Source organism: Bombus vosnesenskii, unplaced genomic scaffold (genome assembly GCF_011952255.1).
Source record: "Bombus vosnesenskii isolate JDL3184/JDL3185 unplaced genomic scaffold, Bvos_JDL3184-5_v1.1 scf7180000016273, whole genome shotgun sequence".
Classification (NCBI taxonomy): Eukaryota; Metazoa; Arthropoda; class Insecta; order Hymenoptera; family Apidae; genus Bombus; species Bombus vosnesenskii.
Genome location: NW_022884342.1, coordinates 1399987 through 1418735, shown reverse-complemented (window position 1 = coordinate 1418735; position 18749 = coordinate 1399987). Strand labels below are relative to the sequence as shown.

General features: G+C 42.9%; 2 protein-coding genes across 4 annotated transcripts in view; one reads left to right on the top strand and one right to left on the bottom strand.

The window, feature by feature from the left end:
* The window catches only part of LOC117242299, a 33124-nt gene extending 18101 nt beyond the window's left edge, over positions 1-15023 (bottom strand). For 2 of the 3 annotated variants that reach the window (XR_004495224.1, XM_033508833.1), the window contains exon 1: positions 10926-12575. Coding sequence is in view for 2 of the 3 variants with exons in the window: in XM_033508833.1 (XP_033364724.1) it covers positions 10926-12575 (1650 nt within the window). In the remaining variant the exon portion in view is untranslated. Of the gene's footprint in view, positions 1-10925; positions 13039-14268 lie in introns of those variants that run through there. The other variant, XM_033508834.1, reaches the window with a different exon arrangement.
* A 1086-nt stretch (positions 15024-16109) lies between these two features.
* LOC117242301 (guanine nucleotide-binding protein-like 3 homolog) lies at positions 16110-18632 on the top strand. The gene is made up of 7 exons (XM_033508837.1): positions 16110-16255; positions 16402-16506; positions 16599-16966; positions 17032-17771; positions 17836-18058; positions 18151-18334; positions 18414-18632. The coding sequence occupies exons 1-7, from the start codon at positions 16237-16239 to the stop codon at positions 18512-18514; spliced, it is 1740 nt and encodes a 579-aa protein (XP_033364728.1). The 5' UTR covers positions 16110-16236; the 3' UTR covers positions 18515-18632.
* The last annotated feature ends 117 nt before the right edge of the window (positions 18633-18749 follow it).

Sequence of the window (18749 nt, the reverse complement as noted above, 5' to 3'; positions counted from 1 at the left end):
GCCTTTTAGCGAACGATAAGTTCTTAAGTAGGTGAGCCATGAATTATTTTCAGCGATGTGATTCACTCGTGTACGTGAGTATCTGAGAATGGAAGTAGCACGATAAAATCAAAAAGTAGAAAAAAGTTTCATACAAATTTACGAAATGTGCGATCGGTATTGATCGTTACGTAGACACATGAAAATGCCAAAATCAACAAGTGTGTAGAAGCTTGAATACCTGAAACGTCCGTATATAAACTACAAATGTATATAAACTACTAGTAATAAAAACAGGGATTCCAAATTGTTTTGTAGCATTTTCGCTAGAAAAATAGAAGATCGTTGAAACGAATGTAGAAACGGATTCGCAGTTGCTCGCGCCATGGTTGAACCGAATTGACGATGTGAACGGGAAAGTTCGAAAATTTCAAAGAAAATTGTCGACGCGAATGGTTCTAACTCACTTCGTGGAAAGCTACGATTCTATTAAGAGCGATTTACCAATTAAGAACGTACGGCTCGAAGGCCATGCCTTGAAAGGCTTTACAAGTTCACGATTTTTTCCCGGCGATGCAGCGCACCCGTCCAAAGTTTCAGCGAAAAATCGTCGTTTGGAATTGGAAGAATCTGCGCGCGATAGTCAGCCGATCTCGCAGCAGGCACGCTGTACGATCGTCGATCGATCGAACAAGACAAATCGAAGGAGACGATGCACCACATTTCAAGATACGAGCATCGATGAGGATTTCTCTGACGACCGATCGCGAGACACCGCGGCGATAAATTTCTTTCTCGCCTCGCGCTACGCACTTTCTCTGACAGAGTTTCTATATTAATATTTTTTCCGATCACTTTTTAACAAAAAGTTTCTCTTCGTGAATGTCGATCGGCTTTCCCTATAAGAGCTTAATCTCCTTTTATGGTTTTAGCTTGTCAATAAATTGCACGTCGTAGATTTGCTTCGAGATCGATTAAATATGGGGAGTCTGTCCTTTCGAATCGTTCGCATACCGTAATCTAATCTAGTCCTTTAGAGAATGAACGCATGTTCGAGATACTTATTAGGCGAGGAAATAAAAAATTGGAGTATGATTTGTTAACAAGAATATTTATGACATCGATATCGCATTAGGATCTGCCATATTTCCAAGTATATTACGATCAACACGGTGGAACACGATTCTTTTGTCCAAGCTCGTAACGAAGTTTAGAGAAGGACAAAGAATACAAAAGTAGATCCGTATAATTACCGGGCAATTAGCACCGCTAATTGCCACGCGAGGAAAGTTTAGCGTAAAATTAACATCGTTAAAGGTTAAAGAAACCGGCAACTGGAGTCTGGCGAACGGTACGCACTCTCGTTCTCGCTCGATTTCATCGGTATTCTTATTGGAACCGCTTCGATTCGCTGTTAAATTACAAAACTAATTCGAGATCACCGTGTTCTCCCGATTTCACGAATCGGTTACCATTGTGCAAAGTCGAAACGCTTCGTTGTTTTCCTTTATTTAGGTGGACGGTTACGGATTGCTTCGAAGTTGGCGCGAAAGATCGACGGTGAAATATACGACCGGTTTTCCAAGACAACTTCGCCACTTTTACGGTGGAACCAGTCGTACTTCTTGCCGGATTTGCATGTCGTCGGAACGACTCACGAGTCTAATAAACGTGGATTTCCCAGCGGTAGCGCGACATTTTCCTCGCTCTCGAATCTCGTCGATCGCAGCCGGATTAAATCGAGAGTCACGGAACATTTTGGGCCGAACAACGACATTTTACTTCGCAGCCAAGCGGAAACGGGCCTATTTCGCGGCGGAACCAATAAATTTCAGTACGTTGACTATCCAGGCCAGATCGAACCTTTTTCTATTAAATTCCAGTCTCGCTTTTACACTCGTAAGTAAAAGTTACCCAAAGAAAATTCAGCGCTCGGTCAGTCGGATAAAAGGCGAAATTATTACGATTATTGGTTGTTTACGGGATCATAATGCATGAATTATTTAGCAATTATCTCTAAATACGGGGATGAAAGTTTCGCGAGAATCGAATTGATAGGCGAGAGATTCCGAGATACCGACGCACGACGAAGATTTCTCCCAAGATCGAGCAATACGAGTCAACGACAGATTTCTCGACTTTCCTCCCCGTTCGATGAATTTAAATATAATCGTAGGCGAGCTCGTAACAGTCGTTAACATACCTGCATAAAAATCCTACTCGTTTTCGATGCGTTCGCACGATTTTAGTTTCGTTTCATTAATACCCGCGTTCAACGAAACAACGCGCTGTAACGATCATTGCGAAACTATTGAATAATCCTCGGTCAAATATCGCCGCTTGGCTCCACGTTTCCAGCGTTACGACCGGTTTCTGGGTCAACGGGAAGGTAATCCGTTACCATTCGATTACTTATTCGGTGGTTCGAAGGAACTTTGCGAGGGTAGCGAAACGCTTCGATCATCCTCGGCGGCTAACGCGTACGAAACTTGCGCGGTTATCGAGGATCGAGTACGGAACTGGCGAGAACGCGAAGAAACTCCGTCACTTTCGAAATATCGTGCTCGCGATTAAGGCAGCCGCGGCGGCGTGAACTTCCGGCGATTTTCGTAGGAGGCCGCGGAAAGAGAGAGGATTTTGAATCGCGAATCGGGAATGAGCCACGATAGGACGTTGGCCGGCCACCTGGTCGTATCTCGCTGGCTAATGAATCGGTCGTAGAACGAAAATGAGCGAGGAACGAGAACCCGTAACAGAGGCTCATTAGAGAGTGTTCGTACTCCATGGCCAACGCGGCGTGACCGGCTTTCTCGTCTGCTTCGAGCATTCTTATTTCGTCGGAGGAAGGAAATGCCGCGGTGAACGCGGGCTTCGAACGCTCGCAAGCAAGGTCGGTCGTTTCTATCTGCTACGTGAGGCCACCGCAGTGAAAGAGAGGCTACTTCCGACAGATCGTTCGCCTGTCGCTTCGCCGCGGCCTTACGAAGGTCTCTGGCGCGAGCACGCGACACCTTCGACCTCTCGAACCACTCTCGATCCCCTCTTAGATCCCTGCTCCATCGTCTCTTCGATCGATCCTTTGCAACGCCTGTATCTCTTACCGCTTTACCGTGAAAAGCACACCTGCATGTTATTAGAGTCGGCGACCTGTTGTTCCCTCCTACGATGTCATTATTTTGAGAACGGAAGCGTGCGTTACGCAAGTGGCTTGAAAGGAATAAATATAGGATATATGAAGCGGTGAAATTACTCGATTAGGAGAATTGGAGAAATTAACCGGTGTTTTTTAGGGGAGAAGAGAAGCGGCTAGCTGGATCGCTGAACCGGGACTTTATCTCCAATTAAGTTATCCAGGTCGTGGACAAATTCTTTCGCCCTAAGCTTAATATTTATAATGGTCGGCTGCAACTCTGCATCGCGTATACGTTCTACGCTCTATACTCTACAGGATCGACACCGTAACAGCATTGTACATTAAACGAAAGAAAAATTCTTTTCATCCGTCTTGATATCGTACCGCGTCTTTTATCGAAATCATACGTAACGTCGTGTTTCAGAGGAGAAACAGTTCTCAAAGAGGTAAAAGTACGATCACGCGTGATCCCGTTGTCATATCGTGCTCACGGTATTTGTTGCAACACCGGAACGAACGACTCGCTTTGCTTTGATCCCGGCGTCGCTATCGAACACTTTGATACACGGACTCGAAGTTTGCTTAATTGGCGCGCCAGTCATGCGACAATTATATCACGGAGCGTATTAATACCGTAAGGCGCGTCGTTAAGATCGATCAGCGTATCGTTGCATGCGTTAATTACAACGAGCGAACCGCATTTTAAATTCCAGGCAAACGATACTTCGAGAGACAGTTTTACGCGCTACGCTGAATCGATCTCGCGTGGTCGACGCTTTTCTTTTCCTTTGCTCGCGCAATTGAAACCGATTCGACGTTACCGAGAGTTGATCGACGCTTCGATGCGATAAGGATCGCCGGATAAGATCGATCGGACGCCCGCGTGTTTCTTTCGATGAAATTCAATGGATTTCGTAAACTGCGAATCGCATTGTTATTTACAAAGTATTATTTGAAAAATCGAGGGGTTGTCGTTTTGGTTTTCCTCGTTTTTCGACGAAGGTTGCTGAAATAAAACATCGAATCAAGAAAATTGCATTGTTTGAATTCCGATCTTTTAATATTAATCTATATATTTTGATCGACAATTATACCGACTTTTAGAGGATTTTGCTGTTGCCATATTTAGAAAATAAATAAAATAATTCAATCGTTTGGCTAAAAGTAATTTACGAAACCACGATCTTCCTCGTATAAATCGAAAATGCTTGAATCTTTTGGAATTTGGAATTCTTGCACCTGAGATGGTACCTAACTGTATCTAAATAGAAATAGTTATCAAAGACGGAGCAAAGAGAACAGCGTTCGACGAGATGCGTTGCAAATTTACGTCGAAGGTGCTATTACGTTCAATGTACCGACGAGCAGAGTTGTTTGCGGCTCATCAGTCGATGTCAAAGCGCGTGCATAAACTGCAGCTGTAAGAACTTTCTCCGAGGCATCAAGCCCTCGCGTTTCACATATGTATATTTTAGTTAAATTGCGTTTCGAGACAGCGTGGAACGCGTGATTTCCACGGACTTTGTAATTCAGTGCGATAAGCGATGAAACCTTTCTCGATGGAATTCTAAAGTTCTATCTTTTTTCGAATAGCCCGATTAAGAACTTGAACGACAACTCGAACGAATATAAAAGAGGATAAACGAAGTTTACTGGATAGAAAAATCAGGAAAAGGACAAATAAAGAAGACATGGGAAGTGGAACGTATACAAAAGGACGATCGAACCGAAGGAGATTCGCGGTGAAACGACCTTATTTCGATACCTGCTGGGTTTCCGCGAAGCATGTCCGTAATAACGCAGTCTGTCATCACGCGTGTCATTACCGGTTATTTACTGCATTTCCACCGACTGTTCTGAAACTATATCCGCAAGCATAAACGTAGGAATTACCACGACGATAATAACCGCATTCCATCGAAGCCGATGCGCCTCCAAGGACGTCGTGATTTTTACGGCGATAATAAATTCGATATGGAAAAAAAATCTCCAGCTCCTTAGGTTCCCTTGTTCTAGTTTCCTTTGCTTTATCGAACGTCACGCGTCCGTAACGAAGTTTCGCGTGAAAAAACGTTCACGATACTTCGATTCCATAGTCTTGGCATTTTTCCGTTCTCGATCTAGATCGACGGAAGGAAAGATCGACTTTTAAATACGTGTTCCGAATTATCCAATGGTCTTAGATCAACGAGCTCGATAAAGCTTCTCGGAAACGAGGAAAACGTTCGCGTCGGCTATACTCGGAGAAAATTCCAGCAAGGTTGGCTGTATAATTAGCGGGTTACGTAAAATTCAAATAGGTTTTGCAAGGAGAGCGAATGGCGCTGGCGCGTCCCGGCCAATTTCATTTTATTCGCGTCGACGGAATTAGAAATAAGGAAAGTGTCGAGGCTAGACGCGAAAACCGCGGTGTCCGACTCGACCGGCCACGTATAGACGCGTAAATTCGCACAATTGTAAAACGCGTTACGGGAACACGCGAGACCTCGTCTTGTTCGAGATACGCGGACTCGAACTATGAAAGTAAATCGTGAAATTGATGGGGGCAAAAAGTTTCTCTAACCGAAGATCGTCCAGTTCTAGGATCTACGGTTTCAACGCGACACCGACTTTTCTACAAGGACGATTTTTCATGGTCGAACATCGTACAATTGCCGCTCTGCGCGTATATAAGTACATCAGTTGATAAAAACGACGAAGCGAAATACACCTTATGAAGCAGTGTCATTCATGCAGTCTAGTGGTCGTGATAGTGGAAGCAGATAAAGACGATTTCGTTTCAAGGTTTCCATAAGGCGAACTAACCGTTATTCGAAATAACAAAGCGCGGTCGTTTCGTTTAGAAAATCCGCAATGAAAGACGGAACGCGAATAACGTTTCTCGCATGTTTTATTCATGATCCAACGATTTAGTGGATTACAAACAAGTTTACTTCGATATTAACACGGCTGTTGTAGCTCAAATTCGCTTCGAAATTTCCGGTGTTCGTAACAGGTTTTAATTGCACGCGAGATTCTGCTAACTCATTAACGCAAACGATAACAAGGCCGATATATCTTAAACGAAAAACCGCCAACTATAAAACGGATTTTGCAATCGCCCCATCGTTTGTCGACCGTTTTCGAAGAATCTTACGACACGTTTGTTAGCCTCGTTTATCTTCGGATGGGCGACAATCTGACGACGATCGAGCTCGAAGCTCGTTATATAAAAATTGTCGCGAGAATTCCTCGGCATTCTTGAGCACTTTCGAGTGTTCTTAAGTCCACATGTTGAATTACTAAGCGTATTTCACTTCCATGATCGAGGTTATCTTCCCAATCATACAGAGATGGTCAGCGATTTCGAAGCGGTGTAGTTTAGTTCAAAATTTCAGATTCATCAGCCAAGAAGAGCGGCGAGACAAGGATCGAAGTTGAACGGGACGCAAAAATAGATCTGGAGCATCTTTTCGTTACTCTCTCTCTCTCTCTCTCTCTCTCTCTCCCTCTCTCTGTTTCAGCTCCTCCGCTTTCGCGGCTGTTTTCCTTTTTCTTTGGCCATGGTAGCCTCAGTTTCGTCGTTCAATTTCTGAGAGTCACCACGGAATCACGATCGAGAAAGCTGGCAGAGAAATCTCCGATTAAACATTTGTCGAACGCGACTGCGTTCCACCTGTCCTTTTAATTATAACTTGTTCGTGTTGACTTTTTCTAGAGAATAAACAGAAAAAGAAAGAGGAGTAGGAAGACCAAGAATACGCGTGCACGTGGAATGTGAGGGACGAGCTGAGATCAAATTTTCCAGGCAAATATATCATGCCGTATCGTCCGCGAGATATAATTATGATTAACGGGCTCGTTCACGAAACGCGAAAGTCGAATTTCGCGTTTTATACTTTGTCGAGCTACCTGAATCGGATGGCATACAAAGTGCGAACGTTTCAGCGCAACGGCGTTCCACATTTGAAAGAAAATATCTTTCAACGAGCATCCATCCGAGAACATTTCGAGTCATTAGTTCTCCAACGCGTTTCAACCAACACAATACACGTTCGTGGACAGTTTGATTATTCTAGACGCTTTTACAATTGCGAAACAATTACTTAACGTTTGACATTACTCCAAATATTATGCTTTCGTAATCACGTTCAGATTCAGCTGTTCAAAAAGCGCCCTTTGTTATACAATGTATATTATCACGTATACGACCTTCGCGAGACCCTGAACCACGTTTAAAGTGTACTTTATGCCACCCTAACTGATGTTTCGCACCCTTACCTTCTCAGGTTTCTGTCAATTCGCCTGCCCAGACGTTCGAACGTGCTTACTTACAAATTCTAACGCCTGTCAGCTTTTTATAACGTCGTTATATTTCTTGCGTTGTAGTTCTTTAATACGGTAGCTCTTGCAAGTGAATGAAAATAAGCAAACAGGCGAAAAAAAAGACGTTGAAATATTAAAGATACACTGCTGGCTGCGGGGAATATCCGTCGTAGAAACAAAGTGCAATATCGTTACAACGTTATTCGTGAAAAAATGCGACACGATAACATTTTACGGCAATAGTGTGCAAAGACTGATAAGACCTCCGCGAAACATCAAAGATTTGAATCGAAAAGCGTCGTTGCCGGTTTCCTGACGATCTAAATGCTTAATATGCACGAAAACTCCATTGCTTGGCCGATTTTACGACCTTGCTATATCCAGGAAGCTACCGCCGCATAACACGTTCCATCGGTCCGTTGGAACGAAACTGGTTGTCCAGATGCTTAAAAAGCACGCAATAATCGGTCGATTTGATGGCTCATTGAAACCAGTTGTTACATCGTTCTCTGTCGACAACGATTACGGCGATAGGTAAGATTCCTGTCTCGAAATACAAATCGAGTTCCGTCAGAGGAATGCAACGTTGTACACGCGGTTGATCTCTCTAACGATGCGCAGGCCGGACAGTGGTTGAAGAAGAGGCTGATGCGCCTGCTGTGCGTGCATAGTCGGTGGTATAGAGTCGAGTTAAACGACGAATTCTTCGGTGGGGCTCGAGCGGAGGAAGTGGTCTGCCAAAATGTTGGCTCTAGTCGTGAGATCGCGTGCGGTTGCCAAGAACTCGTGACCTCCGAAATCGAATCGCGTTCCTCTGTTCGTGAATCGGGGCTCGCGCGGTCAGGTCCTTCCAATTTTTTTTTTTCAATTTCTTCGAACGACTTTCGTGACTTTCACCGAGCTGAAACTTTCGCGCAAATTGACTCGCGTCGAATCTCGCGTAACGATTCCGAGATGCCAAGGACACGACCTCCAGCACGTTAATTCTCGGAGAAAAGTACGACAACGGTGATAAATTTTCAACTACGCGTCGACACACTTTTCGGTAAGCTATCGATGACCAGGTTCGCGGCTACGGGACCACGTGATTCTACAAATTCTGCTAAATAACTTCGTTAATGGAAAGTAGCGTCGATAACGGCAAGACGTTGGGGCGCGCTCTTGGACCGTTCGAGCGCGAAAGTTCAGAAGACTTTGACCTACGGTACAAATCGCAAGGACCCTCCAGAACGCCGGAGAACGCGATGGATTTATTTTTAAACAGAATGCTCGCGATACGTGGCTCGGGGAGAATCGTCGTCGTCACACCACGGGCCGTACTCGATTTCCTGTTGACCTATTTATATCGTACCTAGCCGATGAGAAACGACGCTCTCGTCAAGATTCTCGGCTCGGTTCGATAGCTTCCGATGACACTGACGCGGTCGTCCTCGAGTCGTCCGCGAATGCCCGGCAAATTGCAGGTTTTGCCTCCGACGGAACCGGACCGACTTTCTATCGTCGCCAGCGCATTCGGCTACGTGCAAAATTACGCGCGCGCTCGAAAACACTTCCAGGATACGTAGCTACGTACGTGCGTGTTTGTTAGTCGCGTGGAAAAGAGCACCGAGAGAGAAGCAAAGGCGAAACGACGCTACACGGTGCTAGATACGCGAGGATAAGAAAAGCAGCGGTTAACAGTGCCGTGGAGAAGATAGAGAATAAAGAAGGCGCAATAGAGGAAGTGGTTGCAGACTAGGGGGAAATTGTGACTTATAGCATCCTTGCAGAACATCGTATCTACGTACGTACCAGCAGAAACCTACTTCTGCGCATTATGGTACATTACGCGGTTCAACCTGTGCGATGTGAAATTCACCTATGATTTAGCGCGAATTTTCCACGTTGACCGTTACGTAACGTTGTTGGATACGAAGGAGAATAATTTCTAGAAATATCGGACAAAAACGGGGAAAAAGTTGCGCGTCATTTCTTAAGTGCCGTTAGGCTGTTTAAACGATGTAACGTTCCGCTGCGCGTAAAAAGTTCCATAACAGGAATAAATAATCTGTCACGAAAGCAACGAGAAGTTATGCCTAGCACCTGGCTCGGTAGAATGAATACGAAAGGCTTGTGTTCGATGCTCCAGGTGCGTAAAAAGTCGACGAGCTGCAGCCAGCCCTAACCAACATAGATACGAGCAGATGATTTTTCATGAATCGCGTCTAACGAAGCTTCGGAAGAGGGAAGAGCGTGATTTACGCAAATGTGGCCATGATTCCACGTTTCGTTATGTCACAACGTTTTGTTCGCGATGTAAGGCGCAAATCCATCCTTGGATCTTTTACCTCGTGGCAAATGTTTTTGGCTGAGTAGTCACTTTGGTCCGATGCGATACTTCATATTGTCAACTACTTACACATTGTGTACATAAAGTAGTACGACGTGTGCCTCGCTCGCAAACAGTTATCGCCTTTTTCCTTCGAATTCAAATTTCATTTCAGATTAAATTTGATCACCCGCTAAATTTAATCAATCGCTTGATCGAAGAATAACGTAGGCGAAAAAATATACCGTGTCACTTACTTAAATTGCCTTTAGCATTGATTATTGGACGTACCATATACGGGAAGCTTTCTATATGGTTAATTGCCATTTTCTCCGAGTGGGTACCGTTATTCCAATGACAATTTATCCTACCGTTTACGATGGCTGTTGTTAATTCATCTTCCAATGAATATACGAATACTTTCCATGAAAATTTGTGGAAGAAAATTCGTCGAAAGAAACTCAAGTAGGTAAGCAATCGCTGCCAGCTGTTTGAATTTATTTCATCGTTTCGAGCGAATGCTAATTAATTTGCAAAGGTGCAGTCACTGGACCAAAAATCGTGCAATTGTTTACAAATGAAATCGAGGAATTCTATGCACGAAGATCTTAGAGGGAAAAACGTTTGACTGCTCGTTAAAAAACGAGTAACCGCATGGTTACGGATGGAATTAATTTAGAGAGAACGCCTTGGAATTATTGCACGCATTCGTATCTAATCTTCGCTGATGTTAGTCTACTAACAATTGCCAAGATAACGCCGCTGCTCTGTACTGCGAAGCGAGCGACTAAAGCGCGTGATAATACATAATGTATTTAAAAGGTAAAGAAAAAGAAAATGAAATGTAGGGAAAAAGTGACCAAAACGGTGTTATATCAAAGAGAAAACTTTCCTAATCATTATGCCTAATTATTATTCGTATTCTAATTGTACATTCCTCGGCGAGAAACGAGCCGAGAATATCGTTCCGAGAAAAATATTCGCGATAATGGCTCTATTATGAAACACGTCCGCGCATCGGAAACACGTCCAACGACTCATCGCGATCCTGTTACTTTTCTCCATTCGCTAAAGTACTCGCCGAAACGCAAATCGTAATTTATAGTTTAAACGCGATCAGCGATACTTCTTTATCATCCTTGGATAATCCAAAGTCGATATGGTTGTAACGATAAAGCGATACGTGAAACTTGGTCCTACCTTGAACACTTCCGAAAAGAATCCGGCACCGATCTTCTCCATATAAAAGTCATCCAATCGGTTCAACGAGGCAACCGCATGCCTCAACGCCTGGCAGGAAGCACCTGTCCTCCTTTTCGAGCCGGTATCCTGATACGTATCACTAGGACACACATTCAGGTTGCAAATATTGCTTTCCATTTCGGTGGGTCGCCATGGATCACGGCACTTTTCTCGTTCCCTGTAACTTCGGGGCGAAGACTGCAGCTCCGTTGGAAGATCTTGCGGCAAACAGGAAATGCAACTTTGCAACGCGTCGCCGTTGGACTTCATCCAGTCCTTCGACGGTGTGGACGTGGTAAAGTCCCCCCTGCAATTTCGTTGCTCGTAAGTGCCCGACGACGAGGTTGCCGAAACCACCAACTCCATCATATCGTTGTTGGCAGCGTACGATTTCGCGGACGACTTCTGGCAAGATTCATCGGTCGACTGAATCACAGAAATCGCGGTGAAGTCCATCGGTGAGTCACCTAGCTCGCTGTTAGACTCCGAGACGGGTCGACTCTTGCCGTTCGACACCGTATGTCCTGCGTCCGAAGGCTTCGCGGTAGATTGTTTGCTTGCCGCCAATGGTGCAGCCTGCGCGACACTCCTCTGCGTCTCTCTGGAAATAGACTTTCCTGCGGGTAAATGTTGCTCTTTACCAGCGAGAAAATCGCGGTTCGGACCGACGTGCTTTTTCGCCAACTTCGACGAGTCTCTCGAGCCGGAGTCGACGTTCAAACTGCTCAGACTAGTGGAACCAAACACCCTCTGCGATTTCGTGGCACTGGTCGACGCGCAACTCGAAGATTTCCCGTAGCTCGTCGCCTTCGCCACCGTGTGACTTCTTCCGTGGCCAGAAATCTCCTTGGCCGAGTATTTGGAGCAGGAGTTCTTCGCGACCGAGCAGCCAGTCGACTCGGTCCTGCTAGGTCTGTTCACCTCGACGAACGAGATCGACGTTTGGGAAAAATTAGACGTAGAGCTGGGAGTTTGCGAACTACCATATAGATCGACACTTCCCGTATTATTCGAGTCCTTCGAGATTCTCCGTACGTTGGATTTATCATCGATGGAAACTGGCTCCACCGTCAACGAACCGCCGGACTCTTTCGTCGACCTTCGAAGCTTTTTATCGTCGAGACACTCGGAGGACGTGCACGTTTCCTTGCATCTCCTTACTTTCGACTTGTCCTCGATCAAGGTAGCTACATCGGGTACCACGCTAACGTTGCAATTCTCCTTAGATCTCCACGATTTCGTCTTGTCGTCCGTGACAGTCGGATACTCGTTCACAGGACACGATCCTTCCTTCGCTCTCTTCGGTTTCGAGTTGTCATCGGTGATACAAGGTGGATCGAAGACGACGGAGGAGTTACAGTTCTCCTTCGATCTCCAGAGCTTCTGCTTGTCCTCTATTCCCGTGGAGGGTGCCTCGGAGACTACGGGCATACAGTGGTCTTTCGGCCTCCAAGGTTTCGACTTTTCCTCGGTGAGCGTGGCTGGCGTCTCGTCGACCGAGAAACACGGCAAACACGCGGTTCCACTGGGTCTGGCGCACGACTTGACCAACGTTCCATCGTTCGAAGGCGGTCCAGGTGTGTTGGACGGTGGCACCTTGCCGAACATTTTCGCCGTTATTGTGAAAAGATTGAACAGCTTGAATCGGGACGGAAGGTCGTCGCCTTTGCGCGCTGCATTACACAGATTATCAGTCTTGTCGATGGACGTGACAACGTCTCTTGATTCGCCGTTCAAACGAACGAGGTCGTCGATTCTCGATCGGGAAGACTCTCGAGGCGACAACGAGCTACGTCCTTGAAGCGGTAGCCCGACATGTCAGGATCAGATTGAAACTTCGGTATGCTACGCTCGTCTCTCTCTCTCTCTCTTGGCAGTGGGATCACGCGTATCGAGGAATCACAGTGGACTAGGACATGATCCTAGCAGGGGACGCAGTGCGGCAACCAGTCAACGTCGATGAACTCGAGAAGCACATGGAATATCCGCAGCGGCGAAACTTGGCACATCTCTCTCCTCTTCGAGCGTCCTCGAAACATGGGGAGGAGATTTTGGCTATTCTGGAAGAAATCTGCATCCCACAAGACTAGTCAATACGCTAATCTCTTTCCGTTTTTGCAATTGAAACAGTTTCATTCGATTCTTTGTTTCCCGTTACAAATCCAGTTAATAGCGATCGATATCGATGCAGTTTTCGATCGCAACAAAATGTCAGTGAAACGATTATGCACTTACCGATTGTACACGTTCGAACTGTTTCAATTGCAAAAACCTTGATATAATAAATACGTATTGAAAGCTGTAAAAATGAAGAGCGGTTTATCAGATTCATCCCTCTGCGATGATTCGCCGCACTGACCTAGCTCAAACTCGGTGGGAACATACGTACACATAGATATAATGTATATATGCCTATATATATACATATGTATATGAATATATACATTCGCTTCCGTATACGACCGATATAGAGGCGATGTTTTCAAGAATATGTCGTGTATGGAAATTACGCTTGCTATTAAAGTAACTTTTCTCGCAATTCTTCAACGATAAACTAGATGTCTTATTGAAGGAATAGACAACGTGCGAAATACTAGAAATATTTGGCGGTACTCGTACAACGTGGCTCGCAGTGGATACGGCCAAGTTCTCGTGCCCGGGAATGCGAACAGATTTGTTAAATAATGCGGATACCTGTGTGCAGGTTGGCTGAGCATACGCGGTGATACATTACATGGTGCACACGGCGATTTGATTTACAAAGCAGCGCTACTTCTTCTTCCACCAGTTGCGGCAGATGACCGTTTTCACACGCGAGAAATGCAATTTATGATAAAAAGTACACGGTGCAATTACCAGAGGCCAGCTATATTTAATTGGTATATAACACGGCGCTGCGGCCTGGTGCGTTTTTACAGGACAAAAAGTGCTTTCCGACGAACGTCCAGTGTCTCGTTCTAGTTCTAGAAACGCGATACTATCGCTAAAATATCGCTCGGTGAAAATTTTTGTTCGATAAAGCGACTCGTAAAACCGATTATTTCCACAGCCAAAAGTACACTTTTTACGTTATCGATATAGCGTTTACATATCGCAATCAAATATACGTATAATTGGATCGCGTAAATGTCCTCGATACTTGATTACGGAATATCGCGATACTTCTTCTCGAGAATACACAGAGTCCGTACTATAATTCAACGACCCTTACGTTAGATCGAAAGAAAAAATACAAAGACAGTAGAAAGCTCGATGCACCGTGTTCCGAATGCATGGAGAGACAGTAATCGGAGCAACATACCTGCGGGAGTGAAAACGATGCGTCCACTGTTTCTCTTGCTTCGAGTCTTACGAAGATGTTAATTTTTTCGAGTCGGAAATTATGGGACAGGTCCTTGAAAAAGACACAACAACGCGAGCGATAACTGAGAAAAGCGCGGTCAGTGTTACTGTCAGTGACGAACACGCTCGGCACACGTTCGATCTCGAAAGTGGCGTGAAATTGCCTGGGCCTGTTGGCAGCGTGGTGTTAGGTTGATTTTAGAAGACCTTGAACTACGTGAGAGAATTCGGGCTCGCGAAGAACAGCACGTCAAATACTATCGATGAATACAGACGAGACGGGAGGCATGACCGAACGGCATCTGCACGCTGTCACTTTTGTTTACTGTCCGAGGATGAACCATCGCTCAATGGAACCTGGCGACTTCGAAATGACGCGACGCAAGCCCACGATACTCGATTGCGTATCGTGCGATCACGATCTTCTTATTACTAGTACGATATTTTCTCAATCTAGAACCGTGAACGGTCAGTGAGCCGAGTAAACAGTGGGACACCAGCGCACATCCGATTTGAATTTTCTCGACGGATCGTCTGTTCTCGAGTCACAACATATACATCACTGTACACACTATGCACCAGCGAACACCGCACCTCTCGTCACGTGGATTGCCGCGCACTGAATTTTCCTAAACAATGATGCTATGCGATATTTCGTTTGCGAGACTACAAAAGAGACCGATTCACCGACAACGCCAGACAGCGGCCATTACAGAAATGAACTGCTCCGCCATACGCCGTCTATCGGCAATAGCCGACGTCCCCGCTTATCCCCACCATCTTCCCTCCTAATGAATTGAATGTAAAGACGGGCACGTCTTTCGAATGTGCGCATTCTAAACGCGGAATTTTTTCTTGCTTCTTAGGAACACTTAAATTCGAACAAAACACGCGAGCTTGTGAATAGAATATTAAGCAGGAAAGATTCATCGTAATACAGGCAAAGATCTTATGAAGATACCAATGTTTCCTTGTTCCCTTTCTTTAGCAAACAATACACGGTATGTGACTAACATTAGACGAGCTTATAAGTTTAAAAAGAAAAGATCTTTTCTCTATATATTTTATTATATCATCTAAAAAAAGAAAAAAGAAGGAACGTGTTTTTTAATAAAGCACCGTATGAATAACTTTTGGTATGAATAACTTTCGTGTAGGAATAGTACTAATATTATGAAAGTAACGCTACACGAATAAGAATAGAGAAATTGTATCACTTGTTCAATGAAAATCTACGAAACAACGATTTCACGGCACGAAATAATTTATGAGAATTTCCATTCCGACCTTACTACCACGATCTCATCTCTATGATACTAAACAACCAGTTTTTGCGAGGCGGAATGAAAGTGTGAGAATTCTCATATGCATACAAGTGTACCTTTCACTGTCTTTCAACAATTTTCAGTTTCTCATACAGCTACTTAAATTTCTACATACCATTCTATTACTCTCGGCGACGCAGCAATTTTGATTTAATTCGTAATTCGTGGAGTTTAAAACGATCAAATTTTGTCTTGTTAATTTTCATTTTAAATCTCAAATTTACTTCTACGATGTGTACTTGTCCAACGATCCAATATAAACTCTTCTCATGAGCTACGAATTTCCCATACATTTTTAATAAATTAAGAATATTAAAAAATGATTTATGAAAGAACGATAATTTAAAAAGAAACACATACGCAATTTGTGATTTTCGAAAAACGAATTAGACGGAAATAATTATATTTATATGGCATGCACTGAATTCGATATGAGCTGCATATTCTTTATTCTTATGTTTCCCAGACTGATTCTTAACCTAACTTTAGCGTGTATAGTTACGTGCACGTGATACCTGTGCAAGTGTATATCGTTCATTTAATACAGCATTTATTTTGTTATTGTATGTAACTATCAAAAATTAGTATTACAAGTTACGAGAATGGCAAAATTCTGTTTGAGTGAGTTTAATAATAAGACTATTTTAATACAATTTATTTATTACATATGTGGAAGGTTATGTTTATCTTATCTGTTTTAAGAAATATAACACTTCTTCTGTAGTTAATTATCTTCTTACGTTTATTTAATATCATATTTATTGCAGAGAAACAAAGTAAGCGCATGCCAGCTCGAAAAAGATATAAAATCGAGAAAAAAGTTCGCGAGCACAATCGAAAGTTACGAAAAGAAGCAAAAAAGCATCCTAAACGTAAATATTTGCAACTATACGTTTAAAGCGTTATTTTACATTTTAACAATAGTAGTTGTAAAATATATTGATCGTTTGTTTTGATTTTGTAGGAAAACCAAAAGTAATTGAAGTCCCAAATCAATGTCCTTTTAAGGAAGATATTCTTAAGGAAGTAGAACTTATGAAAAAGCAACATGAAGAAGAAAAACAAAAGCAACGTGAAGCTGCGCGTCAAAAAAAGCGAGAAGAACTTGCCAAAACGGGTCTTCAAGGATTAGTCTCAGCTGCAAAGAATAAACAAATGGAACATCAAGAGATGGAAGTAGATGCCACGCATGAAAAAATAAAAGATGCTTTAGTTAAAGAGGAAAATTCGTTAAAAGCTTATTACAAAGAATTCAGGAAAGTTTTGAAGGCAGCTGATGTTATTCTCGAAGTTGTCGATGCTCGGGATCCTTTGGGAACAAGATGTAAACAGGTATGTCGATGATGATGTTGATTATGAGCATCGATAAGGTATCGAGTAACTGGTTTACGTTATAGGTTGAAGAAGCTGTACTGTCCGCGAAAGAAAATAAAAGATTGGTTATTGTTCTAAATAAGGCAGATTTGGTACCCAGAGAAAATTTAGATCGATGGTTAACGTATTTGCGTGGGAGTTTACCAACTGTGGCATTTAAAGCTTCCACTCAAGACCAAGCTAAAAGATTGGGTAGAAGAAAATTGGGGAAAAAAACTGAAAGCATGATACAAAGCGGTACCTGCTTTGGTGCCGAGTTACTATTGTCACTGCTTGCAAATTATTGTAGAAACGTCAAAAATATTAAAACTAGTATTACAGTTGGAATTGTTGGGCTTCCAAATGTCGGTAAATCTAGCGTTATTAATTCGCTGAAACGTAGTAGAGCGTGCAATGTGGGAAGTACTCCAGGAATAACGAAAGCAATGCAAGTGGTACAATTAGATTCCAAAATAAAATTGCTAGACTCTCCAGGAATAGTCTTTGCTAATTCTGGAGAAAACTCCGACGAATCTTCAGTGGCTCTAAAAAATGCAGTCAAAATTCAATCCTTAAAAGATCCGTACACACCAGCAACTGCTATTTTGAAAAGAGTTTCCAAGCCACAAATAATGGAAATGTATAACATACCTGAATTTTCAACGCCTGATGAATTCTTTGCTTCAAAAGCTACCAGGATGGGGAAATTTAGGAAAGGTGGTATACCTGATATGGCAGCAGCGGCGCGCAGTATTTTGGATGACTGGAACTCTGGAAAAATAAGGTATTTGTGAAATGCTGTATTACATGATCTATTGGACATATAATAATTCACGTTGCTTCAATAGGTATTATACCGTTCCACCTGAAGAGCCGAATTGTCACCTGTCCGCAGAAATTGTAAGCCAAATGAGTAAAGAATTCGATATCGAGCGTTTTGTTGCGGAAGAAAAAATGATGATCGATAATTTCGAAGAAGAAACTGCAAATAAAGAAACTATCGATCCGGTATTAATCGCGAGTTCTGGTCCAGTCGCATCTGCTATGGAGGTTGACTTACAAAAACAAGCGGTAAGTCAGATTTAATACATTTATATATGTAGAAAGCTTTTCTTACTACGATTCTCTTGCCGATTAAGTTATAACGATAATAATTTTTGTAGCAAATTAAGATACAAAACAAACTGAAGAAAAAACTGGAGAAAAAAATGGAGAAATCGAAAAAACAGGTAAACGAATCGAGGAAAAAGAAAACAGATCCGATTTTTGAAATCGAGGGTAATCAGAAATTGAATAAACTTAATAAACTACAATTTAAGAAAGAGAAGAAAGACCGAGCCAGGAGAGGTAAGAACGCGTTTGATTCTTGGCACATTATCTTATTTAAAGTTAAAAATTAATCTATATCATTATCTGAATTTTATAGAAAAAGCAACTATTAAATTGGCGGATCAATTGGGAGAATTCAACATTTCAGCATCCGATGATTACGACTTTAATACAGATTTTGTAGAAAAGTTGGCATAAAAATGTTTATTCTAAATTTGTATGTAAAATGTAAATAACACGTGATGTATAACAATAAAAAGTATTGTTTTTGTAGAAATATTTATCGACGAAACATCGATTATTGACGAAACATTAAGACGGTAATCTCTTTACTTTCTTCTATTTCTTATTTTCATTACTTTCACTTTTTAACTCTGCTGATTTCGCGTTGCATATTTCTGATAAATTCAAAAATATAATAAGATAATATATA